This window comes from Erinaceus europaeus, chromosome 9 (assembly GCF_950295315.1).
Source record: "Erinaceus europaeus chromosome 9, mEriEur2.1, whole genome shotgun sequence".
Lineage (NCBI taxonomy): Eukaryota > Metazoa > Chordata > Mammalia > Eulipotyphla > Erinaceidae > Erinaceus > Erinaceus europaeus.
The window spans coordinates 117,223,921-117,247,021 of NC_080170.1; the positions used below are offsets into that span (position 1 = coordinate 117,223,921).

At 38.3% G+C, this 23,101-nt stretch overlaps 2 protein-coding genes across 2 annotated transcripts; both read right to left on the reverse strand.

The window, feature by feature from the left end:
- Window positions 1–4,490: 4,490 nt before the first annotated feature.
- Window positions 4,491–5,388, reverse strand: LOC103118351 (keratin-associated protein 26-1). The gene has a single exon (XM_007528565.2). It carries the CDS (start codon window positions 5,303–5,305, stop codon window positions 4,751–4,753), a length of 555 nt encoding a protein of 184 aa, XP_007528627.1. The 5' UTR covers window positions 5,306–5,388; the 3' UTR covers window positions 4,491–4,750.
- Window positions 5,389–19,711: 14,323 nt separating this feature from the next.
- On the reverse strand, window positions 19,712–21,512 carry LOC103118352 (keratin-associated protein 27-1). The gene is given in 2 exon segments (XM_007528567.2): window positions 19,712–21,164; window positions 21,166–21,512. Coding segments are annotated over 2 exon segments (627 nt in total). The 5' UTR covers window positions 21,441–21,512; the 3' UTR covers window positions 19,712–20,812.
- Between the last annotated feature and the right edge of the window lie 1,589 nt (window positions 21,513–23,101).

A 23,101-nucleotide genomic window follows, 5' to 3' on the forward strand; every position in this document is an offset into this window, starting at 1 on the left:
TCTCCTACACATAGATGAAACAGAAAAGTTACTACGGTTGTAACTGAGAATTTGGAGAGGTAGAAATACCCTTTCCTTGTAATGAATAAGGCTCAGGTAAAAATCATTTCTTCACTTCATCTAGGATGGAACTTGAAGGAATAATGTTAAATGACTTGAGCTAGTAAGAGAAGGAGGAATATGGGATTTAATAAAAATAAGGACATTTCACTCATGGCCAGCACTTAAGAAACAAGGATAGAAAGGGGAAGCTTGAGCTTGTTTGGTGTTTTGCACCAAAGCAAAGGACTCTGGGGAAACTTGGTTCAGGAGATGGTGGAGGGGTTGGGGGGAGGGTGGTTGACAAGTCCTTGTACATGATGATGGACATAATTTGAGGGTGAGAGTGTTTTGAAGACACCTATCCTAATGAGATGAGTAATTGTACATATGTGATAACAACTCTACTGTAAACAACCTCCCAATTTAAAAAAAAATGAAAGAAAAAAATTCTCCTGGAGAATGTGCATTAATTAGAAAAAGCACTAGAAATTTTTATACCATTTACTAGTCAGGGAATGGGGGAAACTCCCATAGGCCTACTTCATGAGAAACTGGTAGACTTTCTAGTGCTTAAAACCTAAGAACTGTGGGATTATCCTTCAAGTTGTGGCCCCCAAGAGATTTCATACTCATAGTGGTTCATTCTCCTTTCTAATAAATCTTCACAATTATCCTCTCCCAGCCATTTCATATTTCTGAAGTCTCTGCTCCAGGGATGCAGGCTTTCACTGAGATTTTCTGAGTTCGTCTATCTCTATAAAATTGGCATTTTGTATTGCCAATTCAGCTTTCAGCTCTTTGGTGAGTCCAAGGAAAGTCACTGACTTTCAGACTGAACCATCTTATTGTTGTAAGGCAAACACGACAGTCTTTCTTTTCACTTTTATTTCTTATGGGAGTGGTTAGCATAATGGTGATGCAAAGAGAACCTCATGCCTGAAGCTCTGGTTCAAGTCCTAGGTTCAGTTCCCCACATCCCCATAAACCAGAGCTGAGCAGTACTCTGGTTAAAAAAAGAAGAAGAGGAAAAAAAAAAAAAAAAAAAAAGAAGGAGGAGGAGGAGGAGGAAAGAAAAAGGCTGATATCCTTTCCTTCCTTTCTTCCCACAAGGGTGATCTCTAAGGCTGGAGTTCATTGCTTGAACAACCACTCCACTGATTGTGGTGGCCTTGTTTTTTGTTTTCTGTTTAACTTTATTTTCTTTCTTATTTTGAATCTATTTCTTCTCTATTTCTTTCTATTTTTTTAACACTAGAGACAAAGAGGAATTGAGAGGGAAAGAGAAAGAGGGAATGGGGATAAAGAAAAAGAGACACCTTCACTATTATTTCATGGTTCATAAAGCTTCTTTTCTGTAGATGAGGACCAGGGATTGAACCCAGGTCCTGAACCCAGGTCCTTGTGCATAGTCATTTGTGCACTCTACCAGATGAACCATCACCAGTCCCAGGAAGTGATGAATTCTAGGCTCTCTACTTGTTAAAGCTAAAACTGGAAGTTTTTATAGTCCCTAACAGTCACCCCTCCAGTGGCCTCATTTCCACAAATGTCCTTAAAGCTACATAATGTCTCTGGAGGATAAAGATACCACAATTCATACTGAGAAGTGACTATTTAGGACTCTGGTTTGAGCAAAGACATACTCCAAATTCTACCTTCAAAAAATCTGAATGTATTGGACTAAACCATAGTATTGTCTTCATAGATACTGTAGATACCGGTTTTAAAACTTTTTTTTGTCATTACCAAGTTTCACTGGCCTGAGTCAACATTTTTCATATAGAGACAATAAAGGGGGCATAGGAATTGAAACACTGTGTGGAGAATCCTTAAACAAATAAAAATGGAATTACCTTATGATCCAACTCTACTAGTCTTGGGCATTTATCCAAAAGACACTGAAACACTAATTCAAAGGTACATAGGCACTTCTATGTTGATAGTTGCATTATCCATAATAGCTAAAGATTGGAAGCAGCCTAGATGCCCATCAATAGGTTACTGGATAAATAACTTATGAGGCATATATCCTTACTCTGTAATCAAAAAGATGGTATTGTCTCTTTTGGGACAAGATGGATGGAACTGGAGGTGATTGTGCTTAGCAAAATAAAATTATTCTTCATAGAACTACTCGATGGTTTCACACATATGTGGAATTTAAAGAGCTGATACCATACACTTGAAGGGGGAAAAAAACACAAAACTGGTTAAATCATCCATAAGTGAGGCCTCAGTTCAGTAGAAAGGGTTGTAAAAGTGAATAAATGAAGTTGGCTCTATAGTACTGAACAGAATTTGAAGAAGTAAACCTCTTGGTTAGATTTTCAGCACCTCATATGTTAGAGCAGTACTCTGGTCTCTTATAAAATAAGAAAATCTTTTAAAAATATTATTTATGAAATAGCTACAAATTAAAAATATAAACAGAAAATGAACCAGACTAGAATTTTTCATGAGTACTGTCCTACATGTAAAATACCTTTCCCTCACTTCCAAACTATCTGTTCATAATATAATTTACTTAAATCCAAATCAATAAAAATTTAAACTGCCTAGTCATGTACTGACAGAGGGGTCATTTTCAAAGAATGCAAGAGAATGGTCAGAAATACAAAATAGGCAGTGCAGAGCCAAACATTATCAAATCAAAGAGAAACAAATAAAAAGAAGAGTCTAGAAGTGGACTTTCTCATAGATACATTTTTAATTTGTAAAAAAAAAAGAACCCGCCAATGTGTCCTGGAGCTCAGCTTCCCCAGAGACACACCCTACTAGCGAAAGAGAGAAGCAGACTGGGAGTATGGACTGACCAGTCAACGCCCATATTCAGCGGGGAAGCAATTACAGAAGCCAGACCTTCTACCTTCTGCAACCCTTAATGACCCTGGGTCCATGCTCCCAGAGGGATAGAGAATGGGAAACAGGTTAGGGGGTGGGTTATGGAGATTGGGTGGTGGGAATTGTGTGGAGTTGTACCCCTCCTACCTTATGGTTTTGTTAATTAATCCTTTCTTAAATAAAATTTAAAAAAAAGAGAAGGAACAAAAAAAGAAAAAAAAAATGAATGCCCTGAAATATAGTGCAATAAGAGGAAGTATATATCTTATTAATAAATGATGATGGATCACTTAGAATTTATCTCCCTCCCATTTTATCTCCTTTATCAACAGTTTTACACTGATGTTTTAGAAGTGGAAAAAAGTTCCTAAACATAACATATAACTTTTTAAATCATGTATTTAATTTGCAGTAGACTGATAATCATTAAAATTACAGAACATAAATAAAATGCTGATGAATTTAAAAGAATAAATGTGCCCTAGAAAAACAGTTAACTGGGCAGGGTGCCCACCTTACCATGTCTTTGTTCCTAGTCTGAGTCCTGACACTGCATGAGAGGTAGTATAGCAATAAAGGAAGCTTCAGGGTCCCTCCCCCTCTTCCTATCTTTCTCTTTCTGTCTCTATCTGAATGAAAACCACAGGCCACAACAGTGAAATCATGCTTATGTGAAACAACTGTTATTTAAAAATAAGCAAATAAAATAAGGAATTTAATCTAAATGTATCATTAATAGAATGTGAAAAGACAGGCCACAGTGTAGGAAAATATTAGAAAAATGCATATATCCCAAACAAAGGCAATGAGGCAAAATACTCCTTCCTGAAAACGGGCATACTGATTTAAAAAATACGGGCCAAGGATGGGAATAGTGGGGACAGGCAGTGGAGCACGCCATTGAGAGCATTTGATACCGTGCACAAGAACCGAAATTCAAGTCGCTGGTCCCACCGCCTCAGGCACAACGGAGAAGCTTCACAAGTAGTGAAGGTGTGCTGTAGGTGTCTTTGTCTCTTCCTCCCTCACTATCTCCCCCCTTTCCTTTCAATTATCTGTCGTATCTAAAATTAGAAACAAAGTATAAGAGGAGTTATTTTGGGAGTCAGGCAGTAGCGCAGCGGATTAAGTGCAAGTGGCACAAAGCGCAAGGATCGGTGTAAGGATCCGGGTTCCAGCCCCCCCCTTCCCACCTGCAGGGGAGTCGCTTCAGAAGTGGTGAGGCAGGTCTGCAGGTGTCTATTGCTCTCTCTCCCTCTCTGTCTTCCCCTCCTCTCTCCATTTCTCTCTCTCCTGTCTAATAACGACGACATCAATAACAACAATAATAACTACAGCAATAAAAAAGGGAAAATAAATAATAAAAATTAATAAAAGTAGTTTTTTTGCTGAAGCAAATATGCAAGTAGCCAAGAAGAATAAATAAATAAATAAATAAATAAATAAATAAATAAATATTCAATATGGAGAAGGAAATGAGAAACGATGGCTGGGATGAAAAAAGGAAAACACACATACACACACACACACACATGCTTGAATATCAAGCACTTTAGACTAATCATCTCTCTTTTGAAATAAAGTAATAAAAATGATAAACCAGACTCTTAATTTTAAGTAATCTCATTTATTGGAACACGAGCCACATAATTTCTTCCCATACCGAATGACATTGAATAGCATTTTGAAGCAAATAATTTTTATGGCAATGAAAGACAGAAAGTAAAAGAAAAATATAGTAGGAATAACCCCTGATATCATATAAGGCCCAGGATAAAAAGACAAAAAAAGACAGTCATTATGAGGAAGGCAGCAAAAGTTCCTGGAGCTTAGATATTCGGCTTGGTTCTTGGCTGAAACAAAGACACTACTGGCTTCCAAAGGCAGAACAATACGGACGACAACTGTTATACATGTGGGTCACAGGTTGGCATCCCCTGGAGATCGGACGCACAGGTCTGAGGCTGCTGGACACAACTGTAAGTGGTTGAGGACCACAGGGCACACAACTCACAGGGCGATAACCATATGTGAAGACATTCTGAGGTCGGCAGCTGCTAGAGACAAAATTCAGAGGTCTACTGGAGACAGGAAGGCAGGAGCTAGAGATGTAAGAAGTGGGAAGAAAGTTGCCTCCTTGGCAGGGTCTGGGCACATAGCAAGGAATGGGAGGGTAGTAAGAGTTTTCCCAGTTGCTGGGCTCACAGTTGCCTGGCTGGCGGTTGACGAGTTCACCATGGTTCTCTTGGCGGTTGTCCAGGTTCCAGGTCCGGGGGTCTTGACAGCTACTGGGCAAGTAGACCATGTTCCCACCACTGATGTCTGTAGAGCAGAAGTTCATAGACGAGGGAAGAGGAGTATGGCAGGGGTGTCTGAGGGATCCCATGCTGCAGTTTCCAGAGCAGTAGTTAGAGCAAGACATCTTGATGTTTGTCAGAGTAGTTTCTGGTTGATCAGACAGAAGCAAGTGTCTCCACAGCACTGACCTCTTCCTTCAGACGGAGCCTTTATATATCCCTAGAAGGTGGCAGTTCTGTACACAGACTCTCTTCCTCCTTGTTGAATGAGGCTGCATCAGAACTCCTCATTATATCACAGGAAGTAGGACTTCCACCTCCCATAAAACCAGATGTTTCTCACCATGTTTATTTATAAAGCAACATGGCTGGATATTAATAGAACCTCTTGCTCCTAAATTATCCAACCAAAATGAACACGTCTGAGGGTCATCCCCTGTTGCCATTATAACCACCAGTACACAAACATACTTAGAATTCCTCTCCAGTTGTTTCTAAAAGTTGTAGTGAACTTTGTCACAAATTATCTTTCTTTGAGGAGAGATTGTATAATTTTTTCCTTTTTTTTTTCCTTTTTGTTGCCCTTGTTGTTTTATTCTTGTAGTTATTATTGTTGTTCTTGATGTCATTGTTGTTGGATAGGACAGAGAGAAATGGAGAGAGGAGGGGAAGACAGAAAGGGGGAGAGAAAGATAGACACCTGCAGACCTGTTTCACTGCCTGTGAAGTGACTCCCCTGCAGGTGGGAGCCGGAGTCTGGAACCAGGGTCCTTATGCTGGTCCTTGTGCTTTGCGCCACGTGCACTGTGCACTTAACCCGCTGCGCTACCACCTGACTTCCGAGATTGTGTAATTTTTTGAAATTGTCCAGCAGAGTGGGAAACTTGGGAGGAGTTTATGATTAAATAGGAGAGAGAGAGAGAGAGAGACAGAAACAACATATGGCTCAGGAAGAAAGTTGTTTAAAAAATGCCTGTATATGGATAATTTCAACATATCTACATTTATGCTTTGCTTCATTTTAGAATAGTAGTTGAAAGTGACTTCCCAGTCAAATATCTTTTTTTAAATAGCATATTCCACTTAGCCATTTTAGTAAATAAATTAATCCAGTCAAGCTAAATGCTTTATTTAAGATTAAGATATACTTAATTCAGACACAGGAGTTGGGGGTCAGTTAAGATTAGTGAGCCTACTATGAACAAAAGCAAATAACTATAACTCCTTAAAGAAAATTGATAAGCAAAATATCTTTTCATAGTTATTATCAGCTTATATATTTCGTGATTTCAACTGAAAACTACTCTTCGTAGAAATATTAGGCAATAATTAAAATGGATATGGGAGCTGGAGTCTTTTAATTATTTAAAGTCCAAATAAAAGTGAAACCATTTGACAGTGCTAAATCTCTTTCACCTCTTATTTCATTAAAAATATAACCTGTCTCTCAGTCTTTTTTTCATTTTTTTTAATTTTGTATTTATAAAAAGGAAACATTGATTAAACCATAGGATAAGAAGGGTACAACCCCACACAATTCCCACCACCAGAACTCTGTATCCCATCCCCTCCCCTGATAGCTTTCCTATTCTTTAACCTTCTGGGAGTATGGACCCAAGATTATTGTGGGATGTAGATGGTTGAAGGTCTGGCGTCTGTAATTGCTTCCTCGCTGAACATGAGCATTGACAGCCTCTCTTTCTCTTTCCCAAGTGTGGAAGGGCTCTAGGGAAGCAGAGTTCCAAGGCACATTGGTGGTGTTGTCTGTCCAGGGAAGTCTGGTCAAGTCCTGTTAGCATCTGGGAACCTGGTGGCTGGAAAGAGAGTTAACATACAAAGCCAAACAAACTGTTGAAAAATCATGGACTTAACGGCTGTAATAGTGCAGATGAAGTGGTGGGGGTCCTTTATTTTATAGATAGCTAGTAGGCATATTTTAATTATATTTCAAAGGGCCTGTAGCTGTCTCTCAGTCTTTATGAGAACTATGGTGGTTATCAAAGAGGGTTGCAAATATCTGAATACTAGGAGTGGTATGCAAGTCTTCCACTAAAATCTGACAATTTTGCAAGCCATTATTCACTTAGTAATTAAAATAATGTTCTTAAAAATGAAATGGACTTGTACTTGATATCATTCATGACATTGTTTCTGATGTCAGTTTCCAATAAGCTGCTGAATTGCTTCATCTGAGCAAATCAAACCAGAGTAAATGTAGATAGATTTTGTTACCCTAAAATCGTACTTTGAAGACTGAGAACTTTATGTTTTCTTATAAGATTAGTATAACATACGTATGATTGTATTTAGCCTGACATATTCCATAACTTTTTTATATACTAACATATCTAGTGACTTCAATGCCTACTTTAATGTAAATTTAAATTATGTACTGGATCCAAGATCCAATTCATTTTAGCTAAAGATTCAGTGAAAATCACAGGTCTTTCTATTTGAGTGTTCAGTGGGAGCATCCAACTTATTAACCCCCCTTTCCTGTGTCCAATAGGAATAACATCTTAAAAAAAATAAAATTGTTTACCTATGTGACAGTTTAAGATGAATTCACTACCAGGCATGGGCACATGGAAAGAAAACCACACAGTCTCAGAGACCCTATCCTAGCAAGTTGAATTGGTATTTTTACGTCAGAAGAGTTTACCTTCTGTTAATTTCTGTTAATTTGTACTTGATTTCTTTGTGGACCCCTTCCCATACCAACCCTGACCTAGCTGATTTCATAGCCTGATGCTCATTGTAAAACAGATCCTAGAGTCTTCTTGCGAAATCCTGGTTGCATCAGCTAAGCGGCGGTAGTAATAGTTACAGCCATACTTAACTGAATGCTTATCAAATGTATATCCTGATGCTCTTGATGCCGGCTTAGCACCTCTATCATTAGTGCTTCAAAATACTTGTGTGTATGTGTGCGTGTGCATGTGCATGTGTGTGTGTGCATGTGTTTGTGTGTCGTTATGTCTGATGCATATATGGTTGTTTGCCTATGACTAGAAAGAGTGTGGAATAAAGAGGACACATTTTTTTTTCTGAGAAACTTATTGTAGTGCAATTACCCACATGTTTAATGGTATTTTATCCTTACAGTTCTTTACAATGAAATTGACTCAGCTATTTAGAAGAGTGAATTTAATAGACACTTACAAGTCACATAGTAAATGTTTTGAAAATCTAACTCACAGCATGCTTCTTATGATTACAGCTTTCTGTAGAGATCTGATTATTTCTACATATTATCATATAAAATCAGGATGGCGTGTTGCACCAAAGTAAAAGACTCTGGGGTGGGTGGGTAGGGGGGGAATACAGGTCCAAAAAGGATGACAGAGGACCTAGAGGGGGTTGTATTGTTATATGATAAAATGTGAAATGTTACGCATGTAGAAACTATTGCATTTATTGTCTAATGTAAAAACATTCATTCCCCAATAAAGAAATTTAAAAAAAAAATCATGATGTTCTCATGAACCAACTATGTGAGTATGGGTAATTAATGTGTTCCCTCTAGACACATTATTGTTGTTAGTTTACTTACTGAATAATAGAAATGTTAAAAAATAGCTGCTTCTTAGTCAACAATTTGTTAGGCTTTATATATTAACTCTTCTTTAAGCCACCAGGTTCCAGATGTTACCCTGATGCCAACCGGCCTTCCCTGTGCAGACGGCCCCACCAATGTGCCCTGGAACCCTGCTTCCCCAGAGCCCCACCCCACTAGGGAAAGAGAGAGACAGGTTGGGAGTATGGATCAACCTGTCAACGCCCATGTTCAGCAGGGAAGCAATTACAGAAGCCAGACCTTCCACCTTCCGCATCCCATAATGATTCTGGGTCCATGCTCCCAGGGGGTTAAAGAATAGGAAAGCTGGGGCCAGGTGGTAGCACACATGTATAAGCACACACATTACAGTGGGCAAGGTCCCAGGTTCAAGCCCTTGGTCCCCACCTGCAGGCAGGAAACTTCACAAGTGGTGGTGTCTCTCTGTGTTGCTCTCTAGATTTCTGGCTGTCTCTATCCAATAAATAAATATAGTAAATTTTTTTAAAAAGAATAAGAAAGTTATTAGGGGAAGGGATGGGATACGGAGTTCTGGTTGTGGGAACTGTGTGGAGTTGTACCCCTCTTATCCTATGGTTTTTGTCAGTGTTTTCTTTTTATAAATAAAAATTATAAATAAAAAAAATACCTGCTTCTTAGTTAGCTTTCTTTTCTGTAAGCCTTGAGATGTAATGGAAAAGTCAAATGTATAGGTCTAGACAAGCTCCTGGTCTGTGTGTCTTGATATGCATACAAATGTAGGTTCCGGCACCAGAGCAGCTGTGATATTGTGGTGTCTTCTCCTCAGTCTCCCTTTTACCTTTATCTGAAATAAAAAAGCAGCCCAGAAATGGGAAAATGATACACTGGAGAGTTCTGGCTTATAAGGTGTTGTTCATATAAACTGCCAAAAATGGAAATATGGTCCATTGCTTTGGCATCCTTCACATTTTCCAGAGTATCACTTAAGGTTGAATTCGTTTAGAACATCAGGGAGTCGGGCGGTGGCTCAGTGGGTTAAGCACACATGGCGTGAAGTACAAGGACCAGCATAAAGATCTCAGTTCAAGCACCCAGCTCCCCACCTGCAGGAAGATCTTTCCCAGGCCCTGAAGCAGGTCTGCAGGTGTCTGTCTTTCTCTCCTCCTGTCTCCCCTCTTCTCTCGATTTCTCTCTGTTCTACCCAATAACAACAAGGGTAACAATAAGGGCAACAAAATGGGAAAAAATGGCCTCCAGGGCCAGTGCATTCGTAGAGCTGGCACCCAGCCCCAGCAATAACTCTAGAGGAGAAAAAAAAAAAAAAAAAAAACAAGAAAAGAAAAAAACAGCTGCAGAAATCTCTCCTTTTTTTTTTTTTTCTGTTCTAGGTAGATAGCAATGCTCACCTGTCTATGGAATTTCAAAAACTGGAATGCCCTGATTTTAAAAAGTAGTATAATACTACAAACACTGAACTGATGATAATATTTGATAGTGGCTGCCTCACTAAAAGAGATGAGAACATGGAGTTGGAACAGCAAGTATTACATTAAGGGACTCTTATAAATTCCTATAATGGTCACAGGTTCCTGTTCTGATGAAAAGCTATCCAAGAATAGAATGATGACCCATATGTTTCCCCAGATCTACTTACTTCGTTATTTTTTTTTCCTCAATGAACCACTGTTTCTTACTCTCACATTCTATGGAAATAACCTTAAAATTCATTCTCTTGGGAGTCAGGCAGTAAGTAGCGCAGTGGATTCAGAGCACGTGGCGCAAAGCGCAAGGACCTGTGTAAGGATCCTGATTTGAGCCCCAGGCTCCCCACCTGCAGGGGAGTCGCTTTACAAGTGGTGAAGCAGGTCTGCAGGTGTCTGTCCTTCTCTCCCCCTCTCTGTCTTCCCCCCCTCTCTCCATTTCTCTCTGTTCTATCCAACGACAACATCAATAACAATAATAATAACTACAACAACAGTAAAAAACAACAAGAGCTAGAAAAGGGAATAAATAAATAGATATTTTTTAAAAATTCATTCTCTTCACTAAAAAAAAGTCTTTGGAGAATTATACCAGTAAAATTATGTTTACAAATGATATACTTATACCCATCCAGGAAATATTTAGCAAGTGTCCAATATATGCAAAACACTATGATAGAAACAGTTGATAGTGTCCCCATACTACTGTTTTCTGCTCCCAGACACATCCAGTCTGGCAGATATGTTTGGCAAGTGCTTATTCTATATCAATGCACACTAAGTTCTCCAAATGATATGCAAGGAAGGACAAACATTGGTCTTCAGTTCTACATGAAAGTTAGCATTTACTATTCATTTTCAAAGAGAGGCATTGCAAACTGTGGGAAGAGTATGAATACAGAAGACATGATGTTTTGGTATCTTCAGTGATAAGTGTCTCGTATACACTTGCTTCACCATCATACAGCAGGACCCCTATGTCCCTTCATCCCAATCCTTTCCCTCTTTCCCCAAAATCCTTTGCTTTGATGCAATACAGCACACCCGGTTTAAATTTAAGCTTTTGTGTTCTTATATTATCTTTGATTAAATCAGTGAAAGGCTTTAGAGACAAATTCTAATAGCTAAATTTCTATTCATATGCTTAATCCGATTCAATTGTCATCAGAATTTGGAAGCAGCTTTGGTCTGCAGTTGCAGAGACCTTGTAACTGATAACTTGTTTCAAGAAGAGAGTGATGAAACTAAGTGTGTTGCTTTCTTTCTTGACCCACTAATGTTAGGCCTTTCATTCATTTTTCTTCTTCATTACTTTATCATCATTCACACACTGCTATCACTCAAGCATCTTTTGTTCTGCTTTGGTGAATACACATAATGCCTACTATCATGGGTACTTATTATATGTAGAGCAAAGCCTAAGATCTATCCCTACTATCTAATCTTAACTCTGAATATTATATTTAAATTAATACTCTCACTGTCAACTTCATCATATAATTCTGTTACCAAAAGATGTTGGCAAATCCACTTTGTCTATAAAAATGACCCCAAAATTTTATCACTCTGTTCCTTCTTCCCAACAGAGATCATTTTTTAATTTTTATTTTTTGCATTACTTGCATTATCTGTTTATGGCTTTAATTATTCCACATTTATAATTTTATACAATATCTTCACTCATCCTCATCCTACCTTGTCCCTCCTTTGTAATAGGTCTATCAGGAACAGAAAAAGAAGAAATTTCTGCTGATATTCTGAAGGGATTAAACCCAAGGTGGTACACTGTGGAATGGATCAAGGAAGCCAAAGCAGTGGACCATTCTTTTATAATATTTGGCAGTTTTTATGTACAATATTTCATAAGCTGAGACCTCTCATAATATCATTTTACCATTCCTGGGCCTTTTTTTTTCTTTCAGATAGAAATAAGAGGGAGACAGAGGAGGAGACACCACAATGTCATGGGGGCTCTGATACCATGATGTTCAAGAGTTGTGCTGTTGCTAGAACCTGGCTTATAAGACTAATAAGACACAAAGCTCAGATGAATTCTTCTTCTAGGCCAATACATTTGACTCTTTCAATATATATTATTAGCTAAGTCTTAATAAAGTTGATAACATACAAAGGTAGAGAGGAAACTGAAAAAGACCTTGTAAAGGAGGAGTTGGAAGATGGATTTTCTGGAGAGATGTGTGCCCTGCCATGCTCTGTGGGGGAGTTTTGAACTTCATTACTGCATGGGGTTGCCATGACACGAAAGAAGCTCTGTTACAGTGTCCTCTCTCCCTCTCTCTCTGAAATAAGATAAGTAAAAATGTCACCCAGGGAGTCTTAAAATCATTCATGACTGAAGACCGAACACTAAAAAAAAAATAAAAGAGATGAAATGGACACAATTTGAGAGCTTAAGTTATGAGTACTAGAATAGATGCTTCCATCTTCACACCGTTTCATATAGGTTTGAAAGTGTGTGCTAATGAATATGGACAGTACTTGGACATCTTTTGGAGAAAGTTCTTGTGTGTGAATGAAGGAGTGGGGCAAATTTTGTTCAAATTATCTAGAAAGCTGTGCCCATGCACAATTAGATTACAATACAAAGCAAAGTCTGTTGAGAGTAGTTCACAGCCTGATGTCCTTATCAATTACCCCAAAGTCCACATTGCTGAGCAAGGAATATTTTATTCCTCTGAATTATTTGACAATTATTTAATATTTTTAACTTAATAATTTAATTATTTCACATGTGCTATTCAATAGGAGATGCTCTAATTGGAACAACTCTGCTATAAATTGCAGTGAATTTGCTGCAGATATCTGGCTTTCTTCTCTAAGAAAAATTAGAACAGATATGAATTCACCAAGCATATTATTAACATGGGCAAGGAAAATACTTCACAAAGAGAGTTCTGTCCACTTAAACCTCCTTTTATGCTATTGTCTTTATTCCTATGCTAAGTAAAATTATTTTGAGAATCATTCAATCTGTAAGATGTGTCTATAATCACATTTTTTGTATTGTTCTATCATTTTCTTCAGAAACAATTTGTCTGCTCATTCTTTGCTTTTATGTTTTAAGCAAATTATAATTTATATATTTCAATTTATTTATTATTAGATGGGACAGAAAAACATTGAGAGGAGGAGACAGATGGAGAGAGGAATAGAGACACATGCAGCACTGCTTCACCACTTGCAGGTAGAGACTGTGGGCTTGAACCTGGATCCTTGTCCATCATTGTTTTTCATTTCTATTTGTCTTTTATTAGTAATTAGATAATTGTTTACAAAATTATGTCAATGATATAGTTATATACCACAACCAGCAACAAAGTTCTGTTTTCAAAATTCTCTGTCAGTGATAATAGGTGCACACCGCAACTAGCAACAATTTTTTGTGTCTCTGACCCCTATTTCCACCATAATTCTCATTAGTTCTGAAGAGCTACTGACCAGGGCAACTCTAGAATGGAAAGTTCAGAGTAATATTAAGCAACGGGTTATACCGAGAGTTTGCTTGGACTTGTTTCTCCAATGATCATAGTGTATTTGTATTTATAGCAGTTAGACATGCCAGCATTTCTGGAAACACAAAGGCCCTGCATATGTGGTATCTGTCATGATATCTTCCTGAGAGTCACTTGATTTCTAGATAGATAAACACCTTCCTTGCTGGTCATCCAGCAAGATTTTGACCATTTATAACCAGTTGTGTTAATCCTTTGTAGAGGTTCTAGAGACATCTCCACTGAAGCCATCTTCCTTTATTAATGTATTTGTTGGTTTGTTTTTCTTTATTTATTGTATAGAGATTGCCAGAAATCAAGAGAGTAGGGGGAGAGAGAAAGAGAGACACCTGCAGCACTGCTTCACCACTCACAGAACTTTACCCCTGCAAGTGGTGGTGGGGGCTCAAACCCAGGCCCTTGTGCATTGTAACATGGTGCACCACCACCCAGCCCAGCCATCTTCCTTTATAAAATGGGCATCTGAATGTGAAAAATGTCTTACTACTACGATTATATACTAGATTAGATATCCCCTCCACCCTCACTATGCAGACTGTAAACATATCAGTAATTGTTGAGTCAAGTCAAGGACTCAATTCCCAAGACTTTAAAAAATGGTGTCAGTCATGGCGGTGTTGCCCACTATCTAGAATGTTGAATGGAGTCCAAACTCTGGAAAACTGATTGAACTCCTAGCAGGCAATTTGTTTAGTTGTTGCTAAAAAAACAAAATCAAGTCGCTTTATTTACTAATTCTGAACTCCATTTTGCTTTCTCATTTTTCTACCACAAACCTAATCTCTCTCTCTCTTTCTCTCTTCTTTTCTCTCACATTCTCTCTCTTTCTCTCCTTTTGAAGTTGGAGAAAGATGATTTAGGGTAGTACTAATATATTTTTCATCAAAGGAGACAAGATATAGTCACTTAAATATGGTAGGAATCGTAAAAAATTAAGGGTATGTTGCCACAGGACACCTGTGTATACTACTCACCACACCTACCACCAAAGACTCAGGATCACCGCAGCAAAGAGAATCCTTTTATTTCCTTGTCATTTTCCCTACTGTTTCCTTAGATAACCATTAAAGCTTTCATGGAATATAAGAGCTAGACTATCAAAGAAAAGGTATTTGTTTACAAGCTCATTTGGATGCAGATTGTGTGTTAGGATGGTCTGAAAACCACAGAAGAGAAAGACATACTAGACTCTGGAAATGGGGGGTGGGGTGTAGGGAGTAGTTCTATAGCATCTGGACTTGCTGGCCTGCAGTTTGTGGTTCCTCTGTCTGCTTGGCAGTCCTTCAAGAGCTGGATTCTGCTGTGACTGCTGCTGGCTAAGCAGAGGACACCTCCAAGGAGGCTCTCATGGAGGAAATAATTATTAGAGGAGATGGCAGGCAGAAACGTGGCAATAACCCCTGAAGGAATGACAGCTGTGGGTTTTTAGCTGAATGAAATGAGTGAAAAAAAAAGTGAAAAAAAAAAAAAAAGATGACCCCAAGCCAAGTTCCCATACTTAGCTCTATTTTCCCTTACTGCTAGAAGTTTTCAGAAACCAGTATTAGAATCTAGTGCACACTTCACTGTTTTAAAAATGCAGATAGACACGACTCAGTTATCTCGATGGCAGAGACAATGTCCATTAATATCTAAAACAAAGGAACAGTTAGTGGTCATACCATCTAGACAAACAATATCCCAGATTTCATTGAAATTCTTCAGACCGAGTAATGCCTATTTTCAATGGTATATAATTTAGGATAAGAGCACATTAGGATTCAATAGTGTTGTGTGTGTGTTATGTTTAGTCTTTAATATAGGGTAGGGTTCATGAAAAATTATTATGTTGAGTGTTTTGAATATAAAGGACATCTTCATGGGACACTGGAATATGGTCTATGTCAGAATAAGATTCAGTAGGTACGAGTCTGCGTACGTAAACCATATAATGCTGGCAAGTATATTTACCCTACTATATCATTCATAGTGAGTGACAGGGACTAAACACCATTTAAAAATAATTACAATTCTACAAAACTATAGCTATGATGGAAATGAGGAAGCATTAGAAGCCATGCTCAAATGGGTAGTTCTTAGAGGAGTAACATTTCACTTTGCTACCCAGTGAATGTACTGGAAAGGTTGAACACCTCTCAGAACCAAACACAGCCTCCATGATATCCTGTCTCCAGAGGAAAGTTCCTTGGGCCGGAGTGCAGCATATTGTTTTCTGATTGCCTAACATTCCATGTATAGCCTGAGGGTCTCAAAGCACTGGCCTTCCATTAGAAATCCCTACAGGATCATCTCAAGATCAGTGCTTTGATGGCTGTAGTGATTCACTGCAGGAAATTAACCCAGACTCCCGGGGGACCAAATCACCATCAGTCACAGCCCCAGGGAGGAAAGCATCTGGGGGCAACAACACTTTGAGCGAGCTGCTGAACAAATAAAGACTTGGGCAAATGAAAGAGCTTCACCGTGCCATGTTTCTATTTCTGGAGTAACTTTTTCTGAGAAATATGCTTCTTAGTTGTAACAATTATTCTAACTTTAATCCAGTAAATTCACCGATGATGATTACAAACTTTCCCTATGATCTACTATAAATCTGGTCATAAAAGAAATACATTATAGCAGTTGTGATTATCAAAAGAGCTTGGATATAAAATTCATATTTCTCATTCTCTCCTGCAATTTGATTTGATAAAATATGAGGTTTAGTGGAAGGTACTTTGTAATTGAGAATTTCAGCATGCATTATTAGATGAGTTTCCTAACATAAAATCAAAGTGACTGTAGCTCAGGTCAACAGAAAACAAGTAAAAAAGATAATAATTACACTTCAAATTTTGGTATTGTTTATAGTGGAGGGAGCCCCTCCTCTTTTTTTAATCGAAGAGTCAATACTCTACACATCTAAGTTAAATAAGCCACATGGGACTGTCTATAAAGCATCACTGGGGAGCCAGAGACGACCCGAACTGCCCCTGCGGCTACAGACAATGACCCACATAGTCAACGACTGCCACCTCTCCAGATTCAAAGGAGGTCTCGAAACTTTACATCAGGCTCAACCTGACGCTGTTGACTGGCTACGGAAGAAGGACAAACGCTAGAAGAAGAAAAGCAATAATAACAGCTGTGTCCTGTCAAGTGAGGTGTTTATCTTTGTTTCTCTGTTTGCCAGTCTTTTTTCTCATTATTTTTGTCAATTACTTCTAAGACAACTTCAGCAGAGGCACTGGCCTTGTTTTTGATGCAACTCATAATGAGTAATGAAAGACTATTGGTGAATTGACCATTTTTGAGACTTACCTTTGAGATTTCCATGTTCTTGTTTTTGAATACAAATATCTTGGCTTTTGCTACTGGGCTCCAAGAAACAGCTCCCTTTGAAGCTCACTATCGAATTTATTTTCACAAAGCCAGGGAAAACTATTACACAAAGTTGGGCAAAAGACTTCATATTATGTAACTACATAAAGGTGTTTTTAATTCAAACTTTACTCTTTTTAGTGTTTTAACTTTATTTTATTTGCTGGAACAGACAGACATTGAGAGGAAAGGAAAGGCAGAAACCAGGGCTGGGAGTCAGACACAACAGTGCTTCATCACTTGTGAAGCTTTCCCCAAGCAGTTGGGGGCTGGGAGATTGAACCTGGGTCCTTGTGCATGGTAATATGTGCACTTAACCAGTTGCCACCCAGACCCTCAAATTTTACTTAAAAAAATTATATTTATTTATTTTCCCTTTTGTTGGTCTTGTTGTTGTAGTTATTATTGTTGTTGTTATTGATGTCGTCGTTAGATATGACAGAAAGAAATGGAGAGAGGGGAAGACAGAAAAGGAAGACACCTGCTTCACCCCCTGTGAAGCGACTCCCCTGGAGGTGGGGAGCTGAGGGCTCAAACCGGGATCCTTGTCCTTAGGCTCTGCGCCACATGTGCTTAACCCGCTGTGCTACCACCCGACTCCCTCAAAATTTACTTTTAAGGACTGGGAGATATCTCAGTAGGTAGAGGGCACACAGAGATAGTTATCATGTTTAAAGACCTGAGGTCAGGCCTCAGGCTCCACTTAGGAGCATTATGTAAGGAACCATTGATGACATAGTACTGTAGGGCCCCTCCTACATTAATAAAAATAAAATTTGTAGAGAGTGGTAGAATCACACCAAAGTAAAGCTCTACTACCAAAAATAAATAAGCAAATTTTAATACTCTGTTCATTTTATCAGTATATTACGCTATGTATCAGAGTTATATTTTTGACAAAGCCATTAGTAATGGCTGCCAATTAAATTAAGAAATAGATACTATTTATTTCTGGTTTGTACTGATTATTCTTTCATATATATATTTGTGTGTGTGTGTGTGTGTGTGTGTGTGTGTGTGTGTGTGTATCCTATCAGAAAGGATATAGGACAATACCTGATATGAAGAATTAAAAGCTGGTGGTGTATTAGGGGTTCTCTGATGGCAGAAATAGGAAGTGGAGCTAGAGAAGGATATTCTGACTTCAAGGATTATGTCAGTGGCTCTAATGTGTGACTGGTAATAATCCTCAACTGGTAAATCATTGAACTTGTACGAATAAAGTTCTTGGTTCACACCCAGCTCTCTTTGTATTCCTCTTTGTATCTTGCCAGGCTAGCTTCGCAGGCGGGAGAGAGACAACCAGGGACTCATGGCTGAGTGGGATGCAGTTCAGTCTTTATTGATGAGGAATGCAGTGCAAGCTATCTAATAATCTAATTTCTCTTCATTAGAAAGCCCTGTCCTTTATATCTCCTGAGGCGGAAGTGTCAGGTTCGAAGAGGATGTATGTAAGATAGGGGGTGGGGGAGAAAGAAAAAGCTCAGGAACAGTGGGGATTAAATGGTGGAAAACAGGATGTGACTAGGAGAGGGAACGGAGTAGAAAAAGAGCCAGAACCAGTGGGGATTAAACCAGTGGGGATTAAACCAGTGGGAACAAAACAATGATTATGTAAATAGACGACAGTATCAAGCAATGCAACAGAAGGGGTCTTCGCCTCATGTGGAGTTCCTTCTCTCCCTAATGTATAACAAATATAGCAAATCTTTAAAAATATATTCATGATGCAACATAAGAAAAAAAAACCTGTCTTTATATGACATTATTGTTCACACACTTAAAAATTTCCAGAGGAAGATGATTTCACTGAAAAGGTGTATGTATGGAAAAAATGGATATGAAAAATAGAACAAATGACATAAAGACAATCAAGCTTAATGTAGACAAATCTGATTTCACCTAAACATATTCCTTGACACTTGTAAGTGTTGTGTAGTATAAAGCTCATTATCTTCTCTGATATAACTAACTTGTATAAGACTTTATAAACTACAAAGAATTTCTAGCATTTGTCCCAGAGTTACACATAAATCACCCACTTAGGTTTCTATCTTCTTCATAGACTATACCAATATAAAACAGTGAAAGAATTTTCAATCATGTTATATCCACAGAGTATCTATATGTGTACATGACTTTTCCTGGCATTTGAGGGATTCTAGTGATATATATATATAATTTAATCAGCCTGTTAAGGAAAATAGCTTGATTTCTAATGTGTAACTCATTGGATTAAAATATTGGCACAATGACTTACATTCAGTATTATTTTGGACAATCTAGTGAGTTTATATCTTTATCTTAATTTTAAGTGTAGTAATTAAAAAGTTGGATTTATTCATTTGAGCTTAAAGTGGCATTAAAAAGTATAAGTCATTCCATAAATAATTAGCACTAAGTCAATAATAGCACAGAACTGCATAGACAAAGTAGTGATCTTGAAATTCACTATATATGCTTGAATTTTAGGTAACAATCAACCTATTTGTTTTTTATGTTCTATATTTTTATTAGTGATTTAATATTAATTTACAAAATTACAAGAAAACAGGGGTACATTTTTACACCATTCCCACCACCAGAGTTCCATGTCCCAATCCCCTCCATTATTATCTTCAGTAGTTCTTCCAAGATAACACATATAAATTGACTATTATCTCTATATTTATCTATCTACCTATCTATCTAACCTCTATCCATCCATCTCTCTATCTATTTATCATCTACCTATAATTTTGCCCATTTTTTTGTGGCCCTACCTTCTATTATTTTCTTTTTTCTTTTGTATCTTTATTTATTTGTTGGGTAGAGATAGCCAGAAATCGAGAGAGAAGGGGATGATAGAGAGGGAGAGAGACACCTGCACCATTGCTTTACCATGCATAAAGCTTGCCCCCTGCAGGTGGGAACTCTTCTGTCACACCAATACCTATTACTACTTCCAAATATCCTTCCTTTTTTTTTTCTCTCTCTCTCTCTCTGTCCCTCTCTCTTTTCTTTATGGGTCCTTATGGAATTGGGTTTCAGAATACTCTATTCATCTTCCCCTACTATGTCTCTCCCTCTGGAAGTATGCGTCAAAATTCTTTTTAGGGTACAGAAGGTGGGAGACCTGGCTTCTGTACTGCTTTTCTGCTGTACATGGGCATTGGCAGGTCAACCCATACCTCCAGTATGTTTCTATCCTTCCCTAGAGGTAGGGATCTGGAGAGGTAAGATTCTTGGACACATTGGTGAGGTCATCCATTCAAGGAAAAAAAAAATAGATGGAAAGTGAACAGACAGGCTTAGGCTGTGGTTCTGATGTTAGCAACTACATGATAAATATTGATAGAGTTAATCCCAATAAATTTGATGACTAAGAGGGCTTATGATATTAGCATCATGACTGTCTGACTCAGTACCAGGTTTCTACATCAATAATGACCAGTAACTCAAGTGTTATGTTGACTTTTAAAAGTACATAGTTTAGCCCCATTTTCAATGATGATTGCTGTCAAATACATAATGTCCCAGTGACCTTAAATCACCAGCATGTTTTTATATCTCGGTTTTCCCCTAGAAATACCCTTAAAATTTCCTTGGAGAGAGTAGAAGGCATGTACATGATCTCACAGCAACATGCACTACAATATATATTTAGAAGAATAAAAGTTACTAGATGTTTCAGGTAGTCAAATCATCCAAATTAGAATATCCTAGCTCTCTACACATTCTTCATTTAGTAGGCACTTGCAGGCCACCAGTAACACAGCAAGTTGGCTCATAAGCACTAGAAGATACCAGGAGTTGGGGTTCTGATTCAACACAGAGCAGAGATCTACAGGAACTGGATTCAGAGCTCTGAAACTGACATTGACTAGATTCACATTCAATACTTTGGTAACTCTCAGACACACAAGTGTTGGGTGGACAACACTTGGCCATAGAACTCACAGGTTGACAGCTCTGGACTCCAAAGCCCTTTTTCTGACTATTTCCTGCCAGGCAAGGTTGAGACACACACTCCAACATTGCTGAAGAACTTCCTGATTGGCATGTTGTCCTTTCCCAGGACCTAGAATTTGAACGAACAAACTCTGGGAAGTCAGTCAGCCTGCCCACAGCTAACTTTTGTGCACTGTTCCTGTTCACTGTTGGTCATTTTGCAGCTTCTGGTTTCACTGCAGTTCTCTTGAAAGTTGTCCAGGAGCCACGTCCTGCCATGGCAACGGGTGGGTAAAAAAAGTCCATCTTCAAAGTTGATAGAACTAGATCCATGTTCTATGGCAGAGAGTGGTGGGGTGCTGTAGATGCTTCTGAGAGAGTGGCAGCGGCTCTGGGGAATATTGGTAAAACCCTTCATTGAAGTGCTTTTAGATCATAATGTCCCAACGTGCCAGTTATGAAGAGAAAATTATTTGTTAGAGAGATTATATACTCGGAAAACTGGGTGTTGGCTTCTTCGCAGGACTCCTTTCCATATATTGCTTAAGCTAATTTGAGGGAAGCATCTCATTAAGACTTTACCTAGTTACAGGTGAAGATGATGCCTTATAAACAAAGAAGTGAGTCCAGTTTGGAGCTTCAGAAGAGCTTTCATGTTAGACTGAGAACTGACTCATTAGAGTGAAATTTGCCAAAGACGAGTCACAACATGTCACCCAAGCTAACATTTCTTTTTTCTCTTAGTCACCATGACTCTCCCTGTGGATAAGTGGACAATCAACAAAGGAACAATAATAGTTAAATAAATACCAATATTCAAAACTGGATTTTTGAGATTGTTACTTTGTCAGAATGTGGTCAAACTTTCATTGTCTAACACCAGGGTTAGACATATCTCCTACTTAATATTTTCATCCTTTACGTCTGAGAGAAGAAAAGAAAGAAGGAGAAAGACAGTGCAACATCAGGCCATTATCCATGAAGTTCTCTACATGCTTTTCATAATGTTCATATGTTGTGTTAAGGGTTCAAACTGAGGACCTCAATCACAATCGAAACTTTATTATTTATTCATCTGACAGAAACAGAGAAACCAAAAAGGGAGATGCAAAGAGGGAGAGATCTAAAGCAGTGTTTCACCACCCACAAAGCTTTGGAGGCTTGAACCTAGATCTTTGAGCACTGTAAGATTTGTACTCAACCAGGTATGCCAGCAACCAGACCAAGACATTTTTAGTAAAAAATAAATCCAAATTGTGCACTGGCATATCTTGAATTGTGAGTATGGAGTTACACTAAGTACAGTATGTTAACGTGATGAATACAAGAGCTTCCCACTTCTGTGCAGTTAAGAACTAAAAGCTGGAGGCCAGGCTGTGATGCACTCAGTGGCGCTCACAGCACCTGGGTTTGAGCCCCTGCACTCCCTACCTACAAGTAGAATATTTCAGGTGTCTATCTTTCTCTCTATATCCCTCATTCCCTCTCAATTTATCTCTGTCTTAGTGAATAAAACAACAAAATAGAGATTAAAAACAAAATGAAAAAACTGCAATAGGGAGCAGTGTGGTTTCTTGAACATACTCTATAATTTATTTAGCTCAATTTACCACAGAGAAGCCACAGAAAAAATACATTCATTTTGTAATGTTTAATGAGAGAACACTTCTCTGTTTATGTGTAGTGCTGAGGATTGAACCTGGTACTTCAGGCATACAAAACACTCACACTTCTTGCCAGGCTGCTTCCTCAGCTGTGAGAAATTGTTTTTAGTTCAGTAACATGATCTACTTACTGATGACATGAAAAAAATCAAGAGCATTTAGAAAGTATGGACTGCTCTTATATAAATTCCTGTTGATATATTAGCCATTGTAGGCAGTAAATATATTTAAATGACACAACTGAAGGTTGGAAAATGGCTTACTTCTTAAGGGGCTGCTACCTTACTGTGTGAGTGACCCAGGTTTGAGTCTGACCCCTCCGCCATTGAAATAATATTTGGAGCAGTGGTTTCTTTCCCTCTCTTTTTCTTTCTTGTTAAATACTCTCTTTTACCTTAATGTCAGAAAGGTAAAT

Bases quoted from the DNA above. Each gene is read 5' to 3' on its own strand.
- LOC103118351 (XM_007528565.2), bottom strand. From the start codon at position 5,305: ATGTCTTGCTCTAACTACTGCTCTGGAAACTGCAGCATGGGATCCCTC.